The 17,691-nt window shown below is 30.8% G+C and overlaps 6 protein-coding genes across 10 annotated transcripts in view; 4 read left to right on the top strand and 2 right to left on the bottom strand.

The window, feature by feature from the left end:
- The first annotated feature begins 238 nt into the window (after positions 1-238).
- Positions 239-2,344, top strand: LOC140663528 (EARP-interacting protein homolog). Of its 2 annotated transcripts, none has more exons than XM_072887761.1 (6): positions 239-409; positions 565-790; positions 942-1,162; positions 1,261-1,442; positions 1,537-1,836; positions 1,934-2,344. In XM_072887761.1, the coding sequence occupies exons 1-6, from the start codon at positions 368-370 to the stop codon at positions 2,094-2,096; spliced, it is 1,134 nt and encodes a 377-aa protein (XP_072743862.1). In that variant the 5' UTR covers positions 239-367; the 3' UTR covers positions 2,097-2,344. The 2 variants fall into 2 exon arrangements, with proteins under 2 accessions (XP_072743862.1, XP_072743867.1); XM_072887766.1 differs by having other exon boundaries at positions 1,918-2,078.
- Positions 2,345-2,457: 113 nt separating this feature from the next.
- Positions 2,458-3,829, bottom strand: L(1)g0004 (RNA-binding protein pno1). The gene is made up of 3 exons (XM_072887790.1): positions 3,635-3,829; positions 3,207-3,296; positions 2,458-3,119 (listed from the first exon to the last, which is right to left on the bottom strand). Exons 1-3 carry the CDS (start codon positions 3,680-3,682, stop codon positions 2,589-2,591), a joined length of 669 nt encoding a protein of 222 aa, XP_072743891.1. The 5' UTR covers positions 3,683-3,829; the 3' UTR covers positions 2,458-2,588.
- Positions 3,830-3,868: 39 nt separating this feature from the next.
- LOC140663518 (heme A synthase COX15) lies at positions 3,869-6,119 on the top strand. Its single transcript, XM_072887752.1, has 5 exons — positions 3,869-4,233; positions 4,424-4,550; positions 4,855-4,987; positions 5,095-5,725; positions 5,806-6,119. The coding sequence occupies exons 1-5, from the start codon at positions 4,078-4,080 to the stop codon at positions 6,052-6,054; spliced, it is 1,296 nt and encodes a 431-aa protein (XP_072743853.1). The 5' UTR covers positions 3,869-4,077; the 3' UTR covers positions 6,055-6,119.
- A 554-nt stretch (positions 6,120-6,673) lies between these two features.
- LOC140663540 (ubiquitin domain-containing protein 1) lies at positions 6,674-11,031 on the bottom strand. Its single transcript, XM_072887780.1, has 4 exons — positions 10,759-11,031; positions 9,516-9,875; positions 9,307-9,425; positions 6,674-9,211 (listed from the first exon to the last, which is right to left on the bottom strand). The coding sequence occupies exons 1-4, from the start codon at positions 10,838-10,840 to the stop codon at positions 9,050-9,052; spliced, it is 723 nt and encodes a 240-aa protein (XP_072743881.1). The 5' UTR covers positions 10,841-11,031; the 3' UTR covers positions 6,674-9,049.
- A 658-nt stretch (positions 11,032-11,689) lies between these two features.
- On the top strand, positions 11,690-14,216 carry Nero (deoxyhypusine hydroxylase nero). 2 transcript variants are annotated; one of them, XM_072906253.1, is made up of 4 exons: positions 11,690-11,776; positions 12,017-12,399; positions 12,497-12,817; positions 12,899-14,216. In XM_072906253.1, the coding sequence occupies exons 2-4, from the start codon at positions 12,120-12,122 to the stop codon at positions 13,210-13,212; spliced, it is 915 nt and encodes a 304-aa protein (XP_072762354.1). In that variant the 5' UTR covers positions 11,690-11,776; positions 12,017-12,119; the 3' UTR covers positions 13,213-14,216. The 2 variants fall into 2 exon arrangements, with proteins under 2 accessions (XP_072762354.1, XP_072762343.1); XM_072906242.1 differs by having other exon boundaries at positions 11,748-11,907.
- Positions 14,217-14,429: 213 nt separating this feature from the next.
- The window catches only part of LOC140673298 (uncharacterized), a 28,789-nt gene continuing 25,527 nt past the window's right edge, over positions 14,430-17,691 (top strand). Inside the window, exons 1-3 of one of the 3 annotated variants that reach the window (XM_072906188.1) lie at positions 14,430-14,638; positions 16,786-17,146; positions 17,358-17,645. In XM_072906188.1, coding sequence (XP_072762289.1) covers positions 16,916-17,146; positions 17,358-17,645 — 519 coding nt within the window. In that variant the 5' untranslated portion in view covers positions 14,430-14,638; positions 16,786-16,915. Of the gene's footprint in view, positions 14,639-15,343; positions 17,147-17,357; positions 17,646-17,691 lie in introns of those variants that run through there. The other 2 variants (XM_072906195.1, XM_072906202.1) reach the window with 2 other exon arrangements.

The raw sequence follows: 17,691 nt of genomic DNA, 5'->3' as shown, positions 1-17,691 counted from the left end.
CTAAACTCTTCCTTATCCATATGTCAAAAAAAACGTCAGAAACGTCATCCTAATAACATTCCAAAGTTAGCCAATCACAGTCATTCCATGCTTCAGAAGAATAACTGCGATTGGTCAGTAAACGTTGTCCTAGTCATATTATAACCAATGAAGTGGCCGCATAGGATCATTTTAATGGTTGAATATCGGCCATAGATAGCTAATGTTCCATCTATATATTTTATATGTATATGTTTATTATGTGTTTTTGACAGATTGTGAAGAGGTTATAACTCCATACATTTAATGAATTAAAAAATTGTACACACAAGCTCTTTAATGTAATCATCTTTGTCATACTTTATATGGTGGAACGCAATATTTAAAGATGGAAAAAGATAATCCAGTCATATATGGACTCGAATTTCAGGTATAAATTAATTATGCAAATCAAAATCTATATTTCATATTGTGTCACTAAATAATAAAATTTAAAACTATTATTTATATAAGTATGATGTAAATAAATAATTATATTAAAATAATTTTTTTTCTTAAATAACTTTATTTCTTTTTATGTTTTAGACTAGAGCACTGTCTGCTCAAACAGCTGAGACCGATGTAGTAAGATTTTTGATAGGAACACAATCTTTAAACTTTAATAATAATCAGGTTCATTTGGTGGAACTTAACGAGGAAACAGGAAATTTGAAGACTCAAGTGTTTCAGCATCCATTAGGAGAAATCTGGTCTTTACAGACTTCTCCAACTGAACCAGATATATTTATTACATGTTATAACCATTTGAGTGGTAAATAAGCCTTATTGTTGCATGTGCGTCTTCAATTTTTTTAAGTAACAGTTTTTTTTGTTGCCAAGTCAAAGAGATTGAATGTAGTAATAATTATGTTTTTGCTGCTTTAACTATTTTCTGATAATTTTCATTGGTGTTACTTTTTTAGAGGAAGGTACTTGTCAAATGAAAGGAGCTATCTGGAAATTTCCCGAGATAAAAGAATACACAAATGACATTTTGCAGCTCAATAAATTAGCAGATATTAATACAACCCCATATGGCACTGATCTTAAGACTATTGCCTACCATCCTATGGACTGTAAAAAAGTCGTTTCTGTGGTAGATAATAATTTTGTTTTGTGGGATTTAGCAAATAAAGGGCCACAGGTGTGTTAATTCTTTTCTTCATTTGTGCAAAATTGTACTCTCTTTTAATATAATCTCTTATAATTGTTAAAACATTTAATAATTTTTCTGGATTCTAGGTAGCAGCATCTGGTACTTTGGCAGGCAAAGGTCAGCCACGATTTACAAATGGTAAATGGAATCCTCATAATGGTGCTAATCAGTTTGTAACTTTGAATGAAAATAATGTTCGTGGGTGGGATTTTAGAAGTCCAGCCAATTCTGCTTGGTCTATTTTATCTGCACATTCGCAAATTATTAGGTAATAATGTAAGAATTAATATTATTAATTATTGATATTGGAAGGAATTGAAGTACTTTACTTTTATTTTAACATTTAATAATTTATTTCGCAGGGATTTGGATTTTAATGCAAATCGTCAGTATTTTCTGTCCACTTGCGGTGACGATGGATATATGAAATTTTGGGATATTCGATTACCGACAGAACCGGTACTATCGCGTATGGAACATTCACATTGGGTGTGGAACATAAGAATTAATCGTTTTCACGATCAGCTGGTTTTAACATCCAGCAGTGACTCTAGAGTGATATTATACAGTATTGCATCTATCTCGTCTGAACCATTCGGACATATGGTGTCAACTGAAGATGAATTGACTTCACAAAATGACGAACCTTGCGGGAAAAAAAAGTAAATGGATATATTTTAAAGTGCAATAGTATTATACTTTGTAGTCAATTTATACAAATGGATTAGAAAAAGATATCATAGATTTATGGCATTCCAGATTAGAAGACGGCCTTGTAGGAAGATACGAAGAGCACGAAGATAGCGTATATGCAGTGGAATGGTCATCTGCCGATCCCTGGATTTTTGCATCTCTTAGTTACGATGGTAGATTAGTTCTTAATAAAGTACCACGTAAATATAAATATCAAATACTTTTATAAATCTATTATGAATTAATGTAAAAGAATAAATTATTTGATAAAAAAATAAGAGAATATAATATATATATATCTACCTCATTGTCAGTAATATTGCATTTCATTATTTATTATAAATTTTTCTTTGTAACCACATTTCTTTCAATCAATATCTATATAATATGTATTTGTTATGGTACACATGGAATATATACAGGTGTCTCCAGAGTTACATGTTTTAACATGAAATATTAATTTAGGACCTTTAACCCTGAAACACTCTGTATATGCATATATTAACAATAAATATAAAATATTCTTATAACTATTAGATGTTTCTCTTTTTCTTGTATTCTGTTACAAAATTTATTTTTTCCTCCTTATACTTGTAATATGCTTAGTTACATTTACTTTGAAATGCAGGGAATGTGAAACATAGAACTATAGCTAAGAACATATTTATTTTATGTTAACAAATTCTATATACATATGTAGATATAAATACAAAGATAACTGCTAATATTGTTTTGAAATCTTACTAGCTATATTTCTTAATTGTCCATATACTTTAGAAGGTGGACTACCTAATATTAAATTACAAATTGCCCTACGAGCTAACTGTATGTTTTGAAAGGACCCAAGAATGTGTATTTTAGTATCAGCTAACACAATCCTCGTCTTTGTTACATTTTCAATAGTGAATTTTGTTCTTCCACCTTTGCCTGCCAATCTGCCGATTGCTCTAGACTGATGATCACCTTTTATTTGTTGTCTAACATCTTGTATTTCAAATGATTCTACAAAAAGGTCATCCAGTCGTAATAAAGCTAAAGCATCCTCCACTTCAAATCCATAAATAAATGCTTTTACAAAATCTGCTGCTTTTTGAAGATATGCAATATCTGGAGTTTCTGGTGCTGTTCTAATTTCAACGTTTCTAGTTTTTAGATTGAAGCGAACTTGTAATTTTAAATGTTCAACAATGGGCGTAGATATTTTCAACCAATTTTCTTTTAGAGGCGAATATCTATGTGCTGGTACTGATATCTACAACATAGTTATGTCAATTAAAATAGACATATACATATACAATATATTATTAAATATTTATACACATAAGATTTATTATTTTACTTTTCTTTGTTCTCCACCCTGTACATTCTTAGCTCTTTTTTTAGCTGTATGCTGCTTTACCTTTCCTTGTATACCATTAATTGTCTCAACCTAAAAAAGATAAACTAAATAGAATAAATTATATAAAAAATTATGTAAAAAAAGATAGACTAAATAGAACGATATATAACACGCAAAAAAATAATGTAAAGAATTATTGAATAATATATGGAGTAATGAATAATATAAATGTGTTTCATTAATCAATTAGTTATTTTTTTAAACAAGGTCTTAACAAGATAATATAAGTCTTATAAGATCCTTTTTTGTAGCTAAACTCTTTTGCACTTTTTGTTTTTTCTGAATGTCCATTTCATTTTTAATATAAAAACTTTTACTACAGAAGTTCACACAGCTACAAAGAACAAACTTGTAACCTAATACGATACCTCCATGTGATTATCATCAGCGTGACGTTTCTTAGTTAAGTTCGCCATTTCAGAGAGAGTATCAGCTATCAAGATGCACCAAAGAGATATCAGATATCAGGATATACTAACAAAAAGCACACAGTTGTAAGAAAATTTATATATTTATCAAAGAGCGTACGCTAAAGAAGCGAAGAATGTAAAACGGAAAGCAAAGAAACGGAAATCATATATTGCGAGATATCGATAAAGCGAGTATAACTATCGAGGGGCAGGGGGGGCAGAATGAGGAGCGAGGGGGAAGTCAGAATGAATGGTTGACACTAATGCAACATATACATACCGGTATATTTATTATTATACTATTAATTTTCATGTGCGCAAAATACGCAGGTGTGTGCACGTGTTAACATCTGTCATATGATGATAAACACTATTTGAGAGAAGGATAATTATTGATAAACATGTTGAATATCGCGAGGTATCATACAAAAATATTTGGAGCGTATAACATCACGAAATATGCTCTTAATCGACAATATCTTTTTATTAATGCAAGAACCGATATCACTCGATATAATATTTCCTTGAGAAAATACTATTCATCTCTGTTACAAAAGGTAATACATTCTCTCTCTCTCTCTCTCTCTCTCTCTCTCTCTCTCTCTCTCTCTCTCTCTCTCTCTCTCTCTCTCTCTCCTGTATATATATGCATAGCATAACTGCATGTGTGTTTTGCATTTTCATTATATAAATTCTTTGTAATATACTAATAAATGTATGTAACGTATTAATTTTAATGATTGACAGAGACCGTTTAACCAAGTGAATATCCCAATTCGTGGTTACGCTTCGAAAAAGAGTAGTAAAAATGATAAAATTGTGGGCTCTTGGTTGCTCACCTGTGGTGGTATGGTTTTTGTAGCAGTTGCGCTAGGTACTATTATTTATTTTACATATTATTATTATATTTGCAACGTAATGAAAATTATTACAGAAAAAACGTATGGTAAATAGAATTTTAAAAGCATAATATATTATATATACACATATATGTTTCATGAAATTTAAAATGTTAGTATATACCTAATTACATAGTCTGTGATAATAAGCATTACATATACATATGATTGATAAATATTATATGTATAATATAAATAAAATTTATTCATGAAATAGTAGTAAATTATTTCTCCTTATATATATATATATCAGTTATATATGTACATATATATACATAGGTGGCATAACACGACTCACGGAATCAGGTTTATCTATGGTTACTTGGAGATTACTAGGAGAAAAAATGCCTCTTAATGAAATTCAATGGCTTTCAGAATTTGAACGCTACAAACAATTTCCTGAATATAAAATGTAAGAAGTATACATATGCGACATATTGAAAATATAAAAGAAATTTATATAAATAATGATGCTGCAAGAGATACTCATATTAATATATATATATATACTTTCTGTAGAACCAATATGAATATGACATTGGAAGAATTCAAACGTATTTGGTGGATGGAATATATGCATAGAATGTGGGGACGTTTAATTGGCGCTGTATTTATAATCCCAGCAACATATTTTTGGTTTAAGGGTATGCTAAAACGTGGAATGAAAATACGTGTTGTTGCTTTAGGTTCATTAATTGGATTGCAAGGACTCATGGGATGGTATATGGTTAAATCTGGATTAGAAGATCGTTTTGTGGAACCTTCCGATGTGCCACGGGTGTCACAGTATCGTTTAGCTATGCATCTTGGATTAGCATTGATTATATATACTGGATTTCTTTATAATGCTTTGGATTATTTAATTCCTGCTAACAAGTTAACTATTAATTTTTCTGATACCAAAAAAGCCACAAATAATGCACTAAAGATGATGAAAAGATTTAAAAGATTAATTTACTCGACAAAAGGATTGATATTTTTCACCGCTTTGTCGGGAGCATTTGTAGCTGGAATGGATGCTGGTCTTATATACAATACTTTCCCAAAAATGGCAGATAAATGGATACCTGATGATATATTTGCCATGTCCCCTGTATTAAAAAATTTTACGGAAAATCCAACTACAGTCCAATTTGATCACAGGATTTTGGTAAGCAGCATATATACAATCATTTATTATTCATCATTACATTTCACAGTGTAGTATATATATATATATTCTTTATACAGGGAATTTCTACTATAGCATTTATAACTTGTTTGACTATTATGTCCCGTAAATATAAACTTCCTAGTCGAGGAAGAAAGGCAGTAGTTGCTGTATTTTGCGCCGGTTATCTTCAAGTACTTCTAGGCATTTCGACTTTATTAACTCATGTTCCTACAATACTAGCTGCTTCTCATCAGTCTGGTAGCCTTATACTTTTAAGTACCATAATATGGCTATGTCATGAATTGAAATATTTAAGAAGAATTTAATAAATAAATATTGCTCAAAGAAAATATATAAAGTGTCGACTTATACTTTTTTTTCTTTTAGAAAATTTTTACCTTAAAAATAATTATCCATAAAAAATGTGGTTTTATTCATTTTTTATTATATATATAATTATCGAAGTAATTAGACTGTTAAATTTATACTCAATATTTTCACACTTTATTTCACAATAGAATATAATAATTAGTAATAATCTTATAATAATTAGTAATTAATCTTATTGTATACACAACCTTCTTTTCTAAACAACATGTATATTGTCAAATACATGTGTAACATGAAATATTTTATATAACCTTTATATAAAATATTATAATTTTATATTTATCATATAAGAAAGTATACACACACATACGCACACACACAATCTTAAAAGATACAATGTAAAAGATGCCAACGTGTAAAGTAAAATGCATATTTAGCATTGCATGGTTCCGAAATAAAAACAAGTGCTTTCGTGATATTGTTTAATTGTTCCAAAATATATGTAAATTGTTTAATGTTGTTAAATATATTTAAGCGATATTCTTTCCTTTCTATCAGATATATAATTTATTATTTAATTCCTCTTCACACACAGAAGAAGATAATCTTTACATAGGGCACTTATTCTATTATCGCCAATTATGTGTTAATTTTAGAATGCTTTGGATTGGTCCAATACAGTATTATTAATATTAATTGTAAGTACCATTTTTATCAGGCAGTTAAAATTAGATTTCATTATTGTAACAATTTCTATTTACACAAGAGTTATTTTCTTCCTATTTCAGCAACGATTGCAACATCACTTTTGCTTATAATATATTAAACTGAGCATTATGTATAATAATGTTAAGAACTATATTTTAGGTATTATAAATATACAAACAAAAATATAAGTATTATAAAATGATCAAATTTATACTAATTATTGATAGATATAATTTATATACATATATATATATGTACATATATATGTATATAAGTTATACAATGTAGAGATCTTATTTATAATATTTTTTGAGCTGTTACAATGTACTTGTGTAATATGCACATAGAACATTTGATGAGAGAAAAGATGATTACTGTGCTCAATTTTTATCATACAAGTTATATTGGTTCCTTTCTTATTACTTTAAAATTATTGCAAAGTAATTACACACACTTGCTAAGCTTATATTATATAACATTAATTTGATAAAAAATTTGTTAGCATTATTGTAACTCTTTTGCAATGTAAACACACACAATACTTAATATTTAATATTATATACTATAATGCATATAGATACAATTTCACTGCGATTATGATTTTTCTATAATTATTAATTAATCTAAAAGATAGCTTTCCTTTTTTCCATTTCTCCCTCTTCTTTCTTCTGTGTTGCCTTTTAATAGAATAAATGTTCGCCCATATCGACATTAAAAAAAAAAAAAAGAGATTAATACAATTCAAAAAATTAGGTATCATCAAAACTATTAAAATTTTGAAATTTTGATAAATTTGTCGAGACTGGGCAGTGTAAATCTCTCTCGCTTTATACGCACAATTTAAGCGTCACATATAAAATACTTGATTACGATGAACAAATTTTTTCATTTGATAGTGATAATCATTGATTTGTTTGATGCAAAGCACTCTTTGAGAACTTGTTTGATTCTCTCTAATATATACAATATTATATGTGTGTGTGTGTCATATGCACATAACAAACCTACTGATTATATGTATATGTATATATATAACTTATAATTTTGTTTATGCAAGATAAATGCAAATTTATTCTTAGTCTTATTATACTTCTCTTCTATACAAGTCAGTTGTTAATCTTATTCAGTTGTAAAATCTTATTTGACAGCTGTTCTTATATTAGGCCTATAAAATTTAGGTTTTTATTTGAGAAGATATAATATATATATATATATATATATATATATATATATATATATATATATATATATGATAGTACAATAAAATTTAGACTTATATAAGTCTTATTATTAGATTGCATAGTGTTAATAAAATAATTAATGTTTTGAAACAAATACTAGTTGATGAAGAACATTATGTGTTAGAAAGCACAGAAAAAATTCTTGCATTATTTTCTTACATAAGATTAATCTATAATAAAAATTACAAAAGAAAATAAAGCATAACTCAGTAGTATTCCAAGTATTATAGAAACTCATTAAACATCTGCTAGGTACAATTTAGATATATTTTATAATGAGTATTATATTTTTTTTGTCCAGTATTGTCAGCATTCAATATCGGTATACACTTTGCATTTATAAGTAATGTAATGACAATGACACAAATAGAAAATTAAAAGTTACTTTCCTCCTATTTTGCAAAAGCAATATATCCTATGCTTTATATGTGTATACACTTTTTATTATTTGAAACATTATCATCTTATAAATTGTTGTTCTATTTAAATATATAATTCAATAATATTTAACTGTTATATAATGACTTTTGCAATTATAATGTGAACAAATATTTGTAATAGTGAAAAATTGCATAAATTATAAAAAATGTTTATATATTTTGTTCAAATATAAATAAATCTATGTATTTCTCAGTCAATTTGCTTCTAGCATATCATATTGAAGATAATCAAATTTATAAGATATGCTCCTACTTGATATTTGCGTTCTCCTGTTCTCTCTTTCTTTTTCCTTAAATGCTATTTTTACATAATTTTTTTACATTGCACGATAAAGTATATGGATAAATGTAAACAAAACTGTAATTGCACTTGACTCACGATTTCATTAAATATAAGTTTATGTTGCAAATTTTATATGTTGCCAACTTGTCTTAAAAAAATTTGTCTTTTATGAAATATTTATACTTATAAATAATAAAAAATTAAAAACACATATGATTTACTTTGATATGCAATTAATGAATTTTTTTGTTAAAAAGTAAAAATAAGCCTAGTATTGATTGCTGATTGAACATTTTTGTCACTTGTCATTTACATAAGTTCAACTAGCTTTTGCGCAGTTGCTGTCCATTTTTTCTGGATTTACAATTACTTGTATTACATAACCTGGTTGCACTTTTGCTTCTTCTACATGCATTTTATCACCCAATAATTTACCACCAAAGAACCACCTTTGACGCGATGGTTCCAAACCTTCTTGACTCTATAAACATCATAATCATTATTAATAGCAAATATTATCATATAATTTACATAATGCTCAGAATTATTAAATATAATTAATATAATTGTACTAACCTGTAATTTTTTCTTTGCAATAGCAATAGTGTCATTGCTGTAAACAGGTAGTTTAACTTCTCCTAAAGTAGTTGATAGTCTAAGTTTCAAAGTTTGCTCTGTTCCTTCATCAACCGGTTCTATACAGAATTAATTATGAAGGGTAAAATTTAATTAAATTCTTACAAGATATATTCAAATAAAAATAAGTTTTTATAAAATTTTATTACCTGAACAATCAGCAGGTGAATCTCTTCCACTATCTTCTTTTACAATATTAATCGGATAGGATAAACAATAAATAGGTACTTGATAACGAGTTCCTAACTCGTCATAACATTCTGTTAAGAGACCATTTGGTACAGAAATATTAGCTCCATCTAATATGGCCTGTGCCAACTGGTAGTCTTGTGCTTCTGCTGCAGTTGCACCTGCTCTTAATGCATCCCAAATCTCTTTGCGACCATCAAATGCTGGTGCAGTATCCCAAAACTCATCTCGTTTACTTCTTAGTTGACCTTCAGTTAGAGGTACATCTGATTTCCATCTGATTACCTCGTGACATAAAAGATAATTTTTTCTCGTATTTCCTATAGAAACAAAGATAGAGCCAATTTGTTTTTGTTTTTTTTTTTTTTTTTTTTTTCATTATTTATTAATACATATATTGCTTTAATTTTATATCCTGCTTATTTTAATAAATATTATAAAAAAAATAAATTTATTATGACATGTCAAATATATAATTTTTTTGTTATATTAAAAATTTTTTACGCTCATGTTTTTTATTGTATTCAGAGAGTGTTATTATTAAACTTGGACAATACAAAAATTTGGTAAATATACTGATATATAAAAATGCTTGAATCTTTTAAAAAGTTTTTCTTTTTAGATAGCTATATGCATTTATATATTTCAAAGTTGCATTGCAATGTAGTGGCTATGCAGTAGCAATGTGGTCTAATAAAATCTTAATTTTACAATATAATAGATCAAAGTTATTGCGATATAAAACATAATTGATACATAAGTTTCCAGCAATTTTAATTTATAACTTATGTACATGTTGTGAAAACCATATATCTGGATTATAACTAATCTGCATGCTTAATCTGTTGTGTGCTATGTTACATGTATACGTACACACACATGTATACATACACATACATATAAATATACAAATTATATATATATATATGTATATGTATATATATATATATATATGTATATATATATATGTATATATATATGTATATATATATATACATATGTAAAAATTAAAGTTTTACTTTTATAGATACATATATTGCTCTTGATGATTGAGTAGAGATAAATAATGCATCACTTAATAGATTACACGTATCTGGAGATATAAAGATAAAAATAATGTAATTTCAAGGTTAGTTGACGTTTCATATGTCTTTTACTTCCGAATAGATTCGAATCTCTCTTACACACTACACAATCTCTCACCCGAATTAGTTCTCGTTGAATTTTCTGACGTATCATTAACTGAGGCATTTCTTGCCCTAGTTATACCTATGCAGCCTCCCATTCTACACAACCGAAACAAGTAAACATTTCACTAAAATTTAATAACACTTTGCATGCCATTTTCTATCATCTTATCCAATCGAACCCTCGCCGCAGCCATATTGCATTCTCCATCGACGAGATATTATTAAAGAGACGATCAACTTTACGGGAATTAACACGATTTAAAAGAAAAGCCGCTATGCGTGGTTATAGGGGTGTGTTCGGGGAGACTGTTCAGCGGCTTCTGTCCTTGTTCAACTTTCAGTAAATAATAAAGATAGAAGTACATTTTTAGAGCTAATAGTGCAAGGAAATTGATTGGTCCATGTCCTTACGCATTTGCTTATGGGCCAATCAAATTTTTGCTTATGCTTGTGGCCTAGTTTAAACTAGACATCGATGATTTTATACGCGTACTATACTGGCCAATCATAATTATTTCTCTGAAGAATCAAATGGTTACGATAGTATATAGTACGCGATTAAATGTATATTGGTATAAACTAAATCTATGCAAATTTATCTGAATAGATTCTATTCATAGTCCGATCTTATATTTAAGGTCGTCTTAAGATCTCGTTCAACCAATAAAATGATGCTATGCAGCTACTTCATTGGTTGAACGGGATCTTAAAGCCTGTATCAGACTACGCATTAAAAATTGAGATTAAAGATTGAAGATTAAAATTTGACCAATCAAGATAAAGCAATTTTAGTTCCTTTTATTCTGATTAGTCAAATTCTAATTTTTAATCTTCGATTCTTCAATTTTCAATTCGTAGTGTAATACGGGCTTAAGGCGATCTTAAATATAAAATCGGATTATGAATACCGACCTTAGTACGCGTATCAAGTGCCCGGTGTAAACGAGGTCTTTATGATAAGATGATACCTTTTGCGCTAATAGCGCCTCCTCACGTGCATCATATAAGTGTTTGTACATAACCTGAAAAAGGTAAATCAGTATTAAATTGAAATGAGTAATATTTCCGTATCTTACGTGAAGTATTATAATAATTACGATTTTTATGTACAACTTTTTATTCATTTATTTGTCTCGTTAAAACTGACAAATTTTATTAAATGGTAAAGAATCCCTTATAAATTTTGTACAAATGTATCAATTTTTAATTAACACATATATTTGTGTTGCTATATATAATTTAGTATTTTAATTGTATTTTTATGATTACAGATTTATATATATTATCTGAATCTTTAAGGTATTTGTACACAATTTTTCTTCTACGTGTATTGGTGATTTAATATTCAACATTTAATATATACATCTATTGAAAATGGTACGAGCGAGTGAGAGCGATATCTTAACCATAGGCAGAGTTCTGAATGATCCTGCCAGACCTTTGAAAGAAAGATTTCGAGCTCTATTCACTCTAAAAAATATTGGTGATGTAACGGCAATAAATCAGATTAGTAGATGTTTTAAGGATCAGTCAGCGCTGTTAAAACATGAACTTGCATATTGCCTGGGTCAAATAAAGAATCCTATAGCGATTAGTATTTTAACGAAGGTTTTGGAAGATCTGTCGCAAGAACCGATGGTACGTCATGAAGCAGGTATGTGTTATTGCCGTGTCCAAGTTTTTCATTCGATCATTATTAGTCTGTTTTGAAATAAATTTAAAAAATAAGTTTATTGAATTAATTTAAACAGGAGAAGCACTAGGTGCTATCGGTGAGCCGAGTGTGATTCCATTATTGGAAAAGTATCGCGAGGATCCTGTCTTGGAGGTAGCAGAAACCTGTGAGTTGGCCTTAGATCGGTTGAAGTGGTTGAAATGTAACAGTAATACAGAGAGCTTGCAAGAAAATCCGTACTCGAGCATCGATCCTGCACCTCCGATGGAAATAACAAATGTGGATGTCTTAAAAGAAATTTTACTGGATGAAAACAAATCGCTGTTTGATAGATACAGGGCAATGTTTTCGCTGAGAAATTTAGGCACCAAGGAAAGCATCCTTGCACTTACCGAAGGTAATTACATTATTCTAATAGGAGAGAAGATGATAATGTGGAGTAATAATTAATCATTTACTTTTTAACGAACTTTTGCAGGCCTGAAAGCTGGTAGCGCCCTGTTCAGGCACGAGATAGCATTTGTACTGGGACAACTTCAAGAAGAAGTGTCCGTGCCAGGATTGCGAGCATCGTTAGAAAATACAGAAGAAAATGAGATGGTGAGGCACGAGTGCGCGGAAGCCTTGGGTTCCATTGCTACTCCCGAATGCTATGAGATATTGAACAAATACCTTGATGACAGTAAAAGAGTCGTTCGCGAAAGCTGCGTCGTCGCTTTGGATATGTGCAACTATGAGAACAGTTTGGAATTTCAATACGCAGATGCATTGACCAAGCTTCCTTCCTCGTGAAAATATCCGTAAAATGTAATATATATTATTGTATATTTATTACATTTCGAAAAAAGAGGAGAAATATAAGTCATTCTTTTCAATAGTCGCACCTTTATTTTCGTTCAATGTGATCTAAAGCGTCAGAAAGCTAACTGAAAAGATATAAATGTCTATATTTCTTTTCTTTAGCTTAATTTCCTAATTACGTTTTTTTGTGGTATTAATTTTTATAGTCTGCTTTTATTTAACTCAGATTATGCGAAAATTCTTTAAGACTGGCGAACAAAAAAAAAGAATTTTTTGCATTTTATTGTCATACGAGACGACTTTTTTCTCCAGGGAAACAATAGAATCGGCAGATTGAATTGTAGTAATGTGTATATGCGGGTGTACCGCTAATAATGTCCGATAAGGCTCTCGCGATATGAACCGGACATTTTAAGTGGATTTGATCAACTACGTCACGGTCTAATGTTTTTACATTCGCCGTAAACCTCATTTATGCGAATCATTTCTCTATAATCGCGTTTGTAAGGATGTGTGTGTATGTGTGTAATGCTAGCTATATTTCTATAGCGGAATTTCAATATTGTCGGTGCTCAATTTCATGAATATCGCGTGCCGCCTCGGGCACATTCATTGGTATACAGTCGTAGCTTTTATTACTGTAAACACACAGAAATCTTTACGACTCGTCTAGTCCGCCAAGATAAATATTTCTTAGTTCTCTTACGACGTTAGGATGTCGTTTAAATTGTGTTATGTAGAATTTGTAGATGAAAGACATTTCTCCCGCCGAAGAAGGGAAGAAGCTTGATTTAAACTGAATAATGAAACGATTAATCAGAGTCTGCAAAGTAAGATTGATGCGTTATAAATATTTGACAAGTAAGATATAGTTCGTCAAAGCTTCTTCAGCATTGCGAGTATACAGGATAACATATATATTTTATTTTCACTTGTAGAAAGGATCTTACGAAATAGGCGCGATACATTTAAATTTATAATTTTATTAAATATAACACCATATCGCAACAAAATATTGAACGTCAAATATACCTTTTTTCTTATTGATTTTAACACATGCTATTAATATATATCCATTAACACGCATTAAAATATAAAAATAATTAATCGATCGCAAAAGCGCACGCTAAATTTTCCTACCCCTACGAGACTATATCCTTTCATTTGAAAAGATAGTTTGGGATAATAATTTATTTTGGCGGCATATATCTTGTATCTCTAGTACATACATGCAACGCTCTATCGTTATCGTTGTAAAGTATAAGACGATTCTCGCCAAAGTGAGGGGCAGGGGGATGGATGGGGGTGGTCGATATTAACCACGAAGCACCTTCCTTCGCGGAGAACGCGGTGGCAATAGTCACATGCCGGCCGCGGTCGAGTATACTCGCTGTGTCCGTCTGCTACTTCATCCAAAGTAAGTGTTTTCTCTCTTTCTTATCTGTTAAAAATATTAATTAGAATAATTCGCCAAAGAGACGACGATACCAAGAAAAAAAGTAATATTTCGGCAACATTTTCACAGATTTTTAACAGAGATATTTTTCTTTAAATATTTCTTACTCGTTATACAATTGCAACTTTCAACCGATGTACGGAATTTATATCCTGGCTTTCTAATTTTTTACGAGAGAGATATAAATAATTTTCCTTAAATTAACGCTACAATATTTTTTATTAATATCGTCGAATAAAAATATTGATAAAAATTGATGAAAAAGTCACATTTTAACAAATTGATACAAAACTTTTAAATATGTGTGTGCATTTTAACAATTGTTTGTTTTTGATTAGTATCCTTTCATTCATGCACACTACAAGAATTTTATTTCCTCTTTTTTTCTTTTTATTTTCTTTTTTTCCGTATTATATACAAAATTTGAATTTTTAAAACATGTGATTTTTTTACAATAATGTCATGAGTAGGTATATAATATAGAAATATTATTTTCCGCAATGCTAAATATTTTATAAAGATTATACATATAATATGAAAAGATAGAATTTATATAGATAAAAAATAAAAAAAAAATTTATTTCGTAAAATCGAGTACAAATCTTTGAAATCAAAGAATGTATCCAAAGACTCCTTTCTCTCTGTTTCTTCTAAATTTTATATAATTTCTTAACTTAAATGATTAAGAATAGAAAGAGTAGGAAGAAAATGATTGATTATATAGTCAATCTTTGATTATATACACAAAAAGATCGAAATTGAGATTCGAAAAGTCCGTAGTCTTGCAAAATAAAGTTTATCAATTCTTGCGAATTTACTAAAGTAGCACAAGCATATTATAATCTCGTCTCGATTAATATTAATGAAGCACAATGTTTTGTTATCTTGAGCTGTTTATTTATTAAAGCTTGTGTTAATAAAATTTATGATTATTTTAATTATTATCAAGCGTGTGTCGTCTCTCCTGTCCTACAATTTGTCTTTTGACCCAAGCGCATGTATAATATTTTAAGAAATACGCACGTTCCCCGGATTATGCAATCGCTTTTCGTGTGTACTACTTTTTTACATGGGGTTCGTGTCGTGAGAGATTTAATGATAAACTTCGCGCGGTTTTCCCCTTGCGAGACCATTATTCGAATTATGCATACTTTCGCGGGTATATGAGTATACAACGAATGTATACGAGACGAATGACATTTCGTGTGCTTGATATGTTTTGATCGGTCTTCCTTATTTATGAGATATTTATTCGTGAAATATGCATCTCGGCTAATCCCTCTTGGGTGTACGAGATTGACTGCTGTTTCTTCGACAGCTGTCTTTGTAACGTCAATCGCGCGGATCGTGCGCCTCTCGATGTGCCGGAAGCAAAACAAACGTCAATCATTCACCGATTCCAGAAAAAAGTTGTCGTGAATAAGGAATTGCGCAATGTACTTTGACAGACGTTTAGGAGGAAGAAAATTTGACATCTCCCAGTCGAATAATATCGAGTATTGTATAATATTAAAATTAAAACGTAACTCGATTTGCGCGGTATAAGTCGCATGTTTCTCTGCCGGCATGTGGCTTCCCGCTCTTTTAACGTCATAATCCAGTATTACCTGCAAACACGATCGAACAGGAGCGTTTAATTTGATTTTCGTTTAGCAAACATTGATCACTTGTATGTTTAATAATTTTATAATTTTTACGGAGTGTATATTTATATAAATTGTATAGAAATATCTCTTATTTTTATTACGTTGAGCGAAAATACATTTGCTGCAATTTTGAAGCACGATGGAATATAAGAACCGTTTTGGCATTACGTGTCGATCGTTAAATTGGCATACTCTTATGTCAGCATATCCGGTCTTTACAATTCTAGTTAATTAACTTTGTAGAAAGAATCGATCCTTTATTCCTTGCTAGCATTATACTATTATCATTATTACTGTTATTCAGTTTTAAAACTTGGACGGTTTTTTCGCGATACATTAATGTAACATAAGTGTAAAAATATATGCAAATATTGATTTGAAAGTTCAAAGGTAAAGACATTTAAGCGAATATATCAATATCATAGTTTTATAGAGTGCAACTTTATGCAATTTCCGACACAGTGATTTATATGTGCGGTTTATGTACACGTCACTGGAACCATCGATGAGCGATCAGGCGTCGACGGATTCGCGATCGCGGAAGATCATGAGGGATAATCGGTGGTTCCTGAGGGACGAGACGTAGGGGGATATGTCCGGCTGCTTGTCGTCATCTATGACAGGATCGACAGATGCGGGGCCCCTGCAGCCCCAGGAAGATCCCGTGCCGCCGTCGACCTACGACCTCAGACCGTTGTCAGAGGGCAATGGCTCGTCGGCTCGGCGAGGCAGTCGTCATCGTCATCATCAGCCGCGACGAAGGATGACGTCCGCCCCGCCGTCCGGGCAGACGATACAGCTGACTCCACTTTGGGAACACGTAGTACGTGTTGGAAGGATAAAATATATCAAGCCCCAAACAGCACAACATATCCAACATGTATCCCAAAGATGTCTTTTGGATGTGCGTGTTGTTAGGGACGTTTTATTTTCTGCTACTTGTAATTCTAGTTAAAAAAAATTCAGAGCGCGATTCTTTTTTCCATCTTTCTAATTTTCCATAAATTTTATGACGCGCGTTTTTCCGGCGCCAGGTGCGTACACGTAGGTTTCCATCCGAGGTCAACACGCAGGCCACCTTCGTTGAGATCTCCGAGAGACTTCGAGACCCGGAATGGGAGGTGCGCCAGCATGCTCTGCGGGTACTAATGGACGTTCTACCGACGCTGAATGCCGATGCGATTGACAAGGTCATGCAACCGGTGGTGCCGGAGCTGATCAATAATTTAGGACATCCAGCGCCGGCGGTACGCAAGGGCGCCTTGGACGCGCTGCGGGTCTACCTCATTCACACCCCCAACAGAGACAGCGTAGTCAAAAATGTAAATACCCGCAATGCGCCGAAATCAATTTTCGCAATTTTTCCAC

This window comes from Anoplolepis gracilipes, chromosome 1, assembly GCF_047496725.1.
Source record: "Anoplolepis gracilipes chromosome 1, ASM4749672v1, whole genome shotgun sequence".
Taxonomy (NCBI): domain Eukaryota; kingdom Metazoa; phylum Arthropoda; class Insecta; order Hymenoptera; family Formicidae; genus Anoplolepis; species Anoplolepis gracilipes.
The sequence above is the reverse complement of the archived record's forward strand: the minus strand, read 5'-3'. Positions and strand labels throughout refer to the sequence as shown.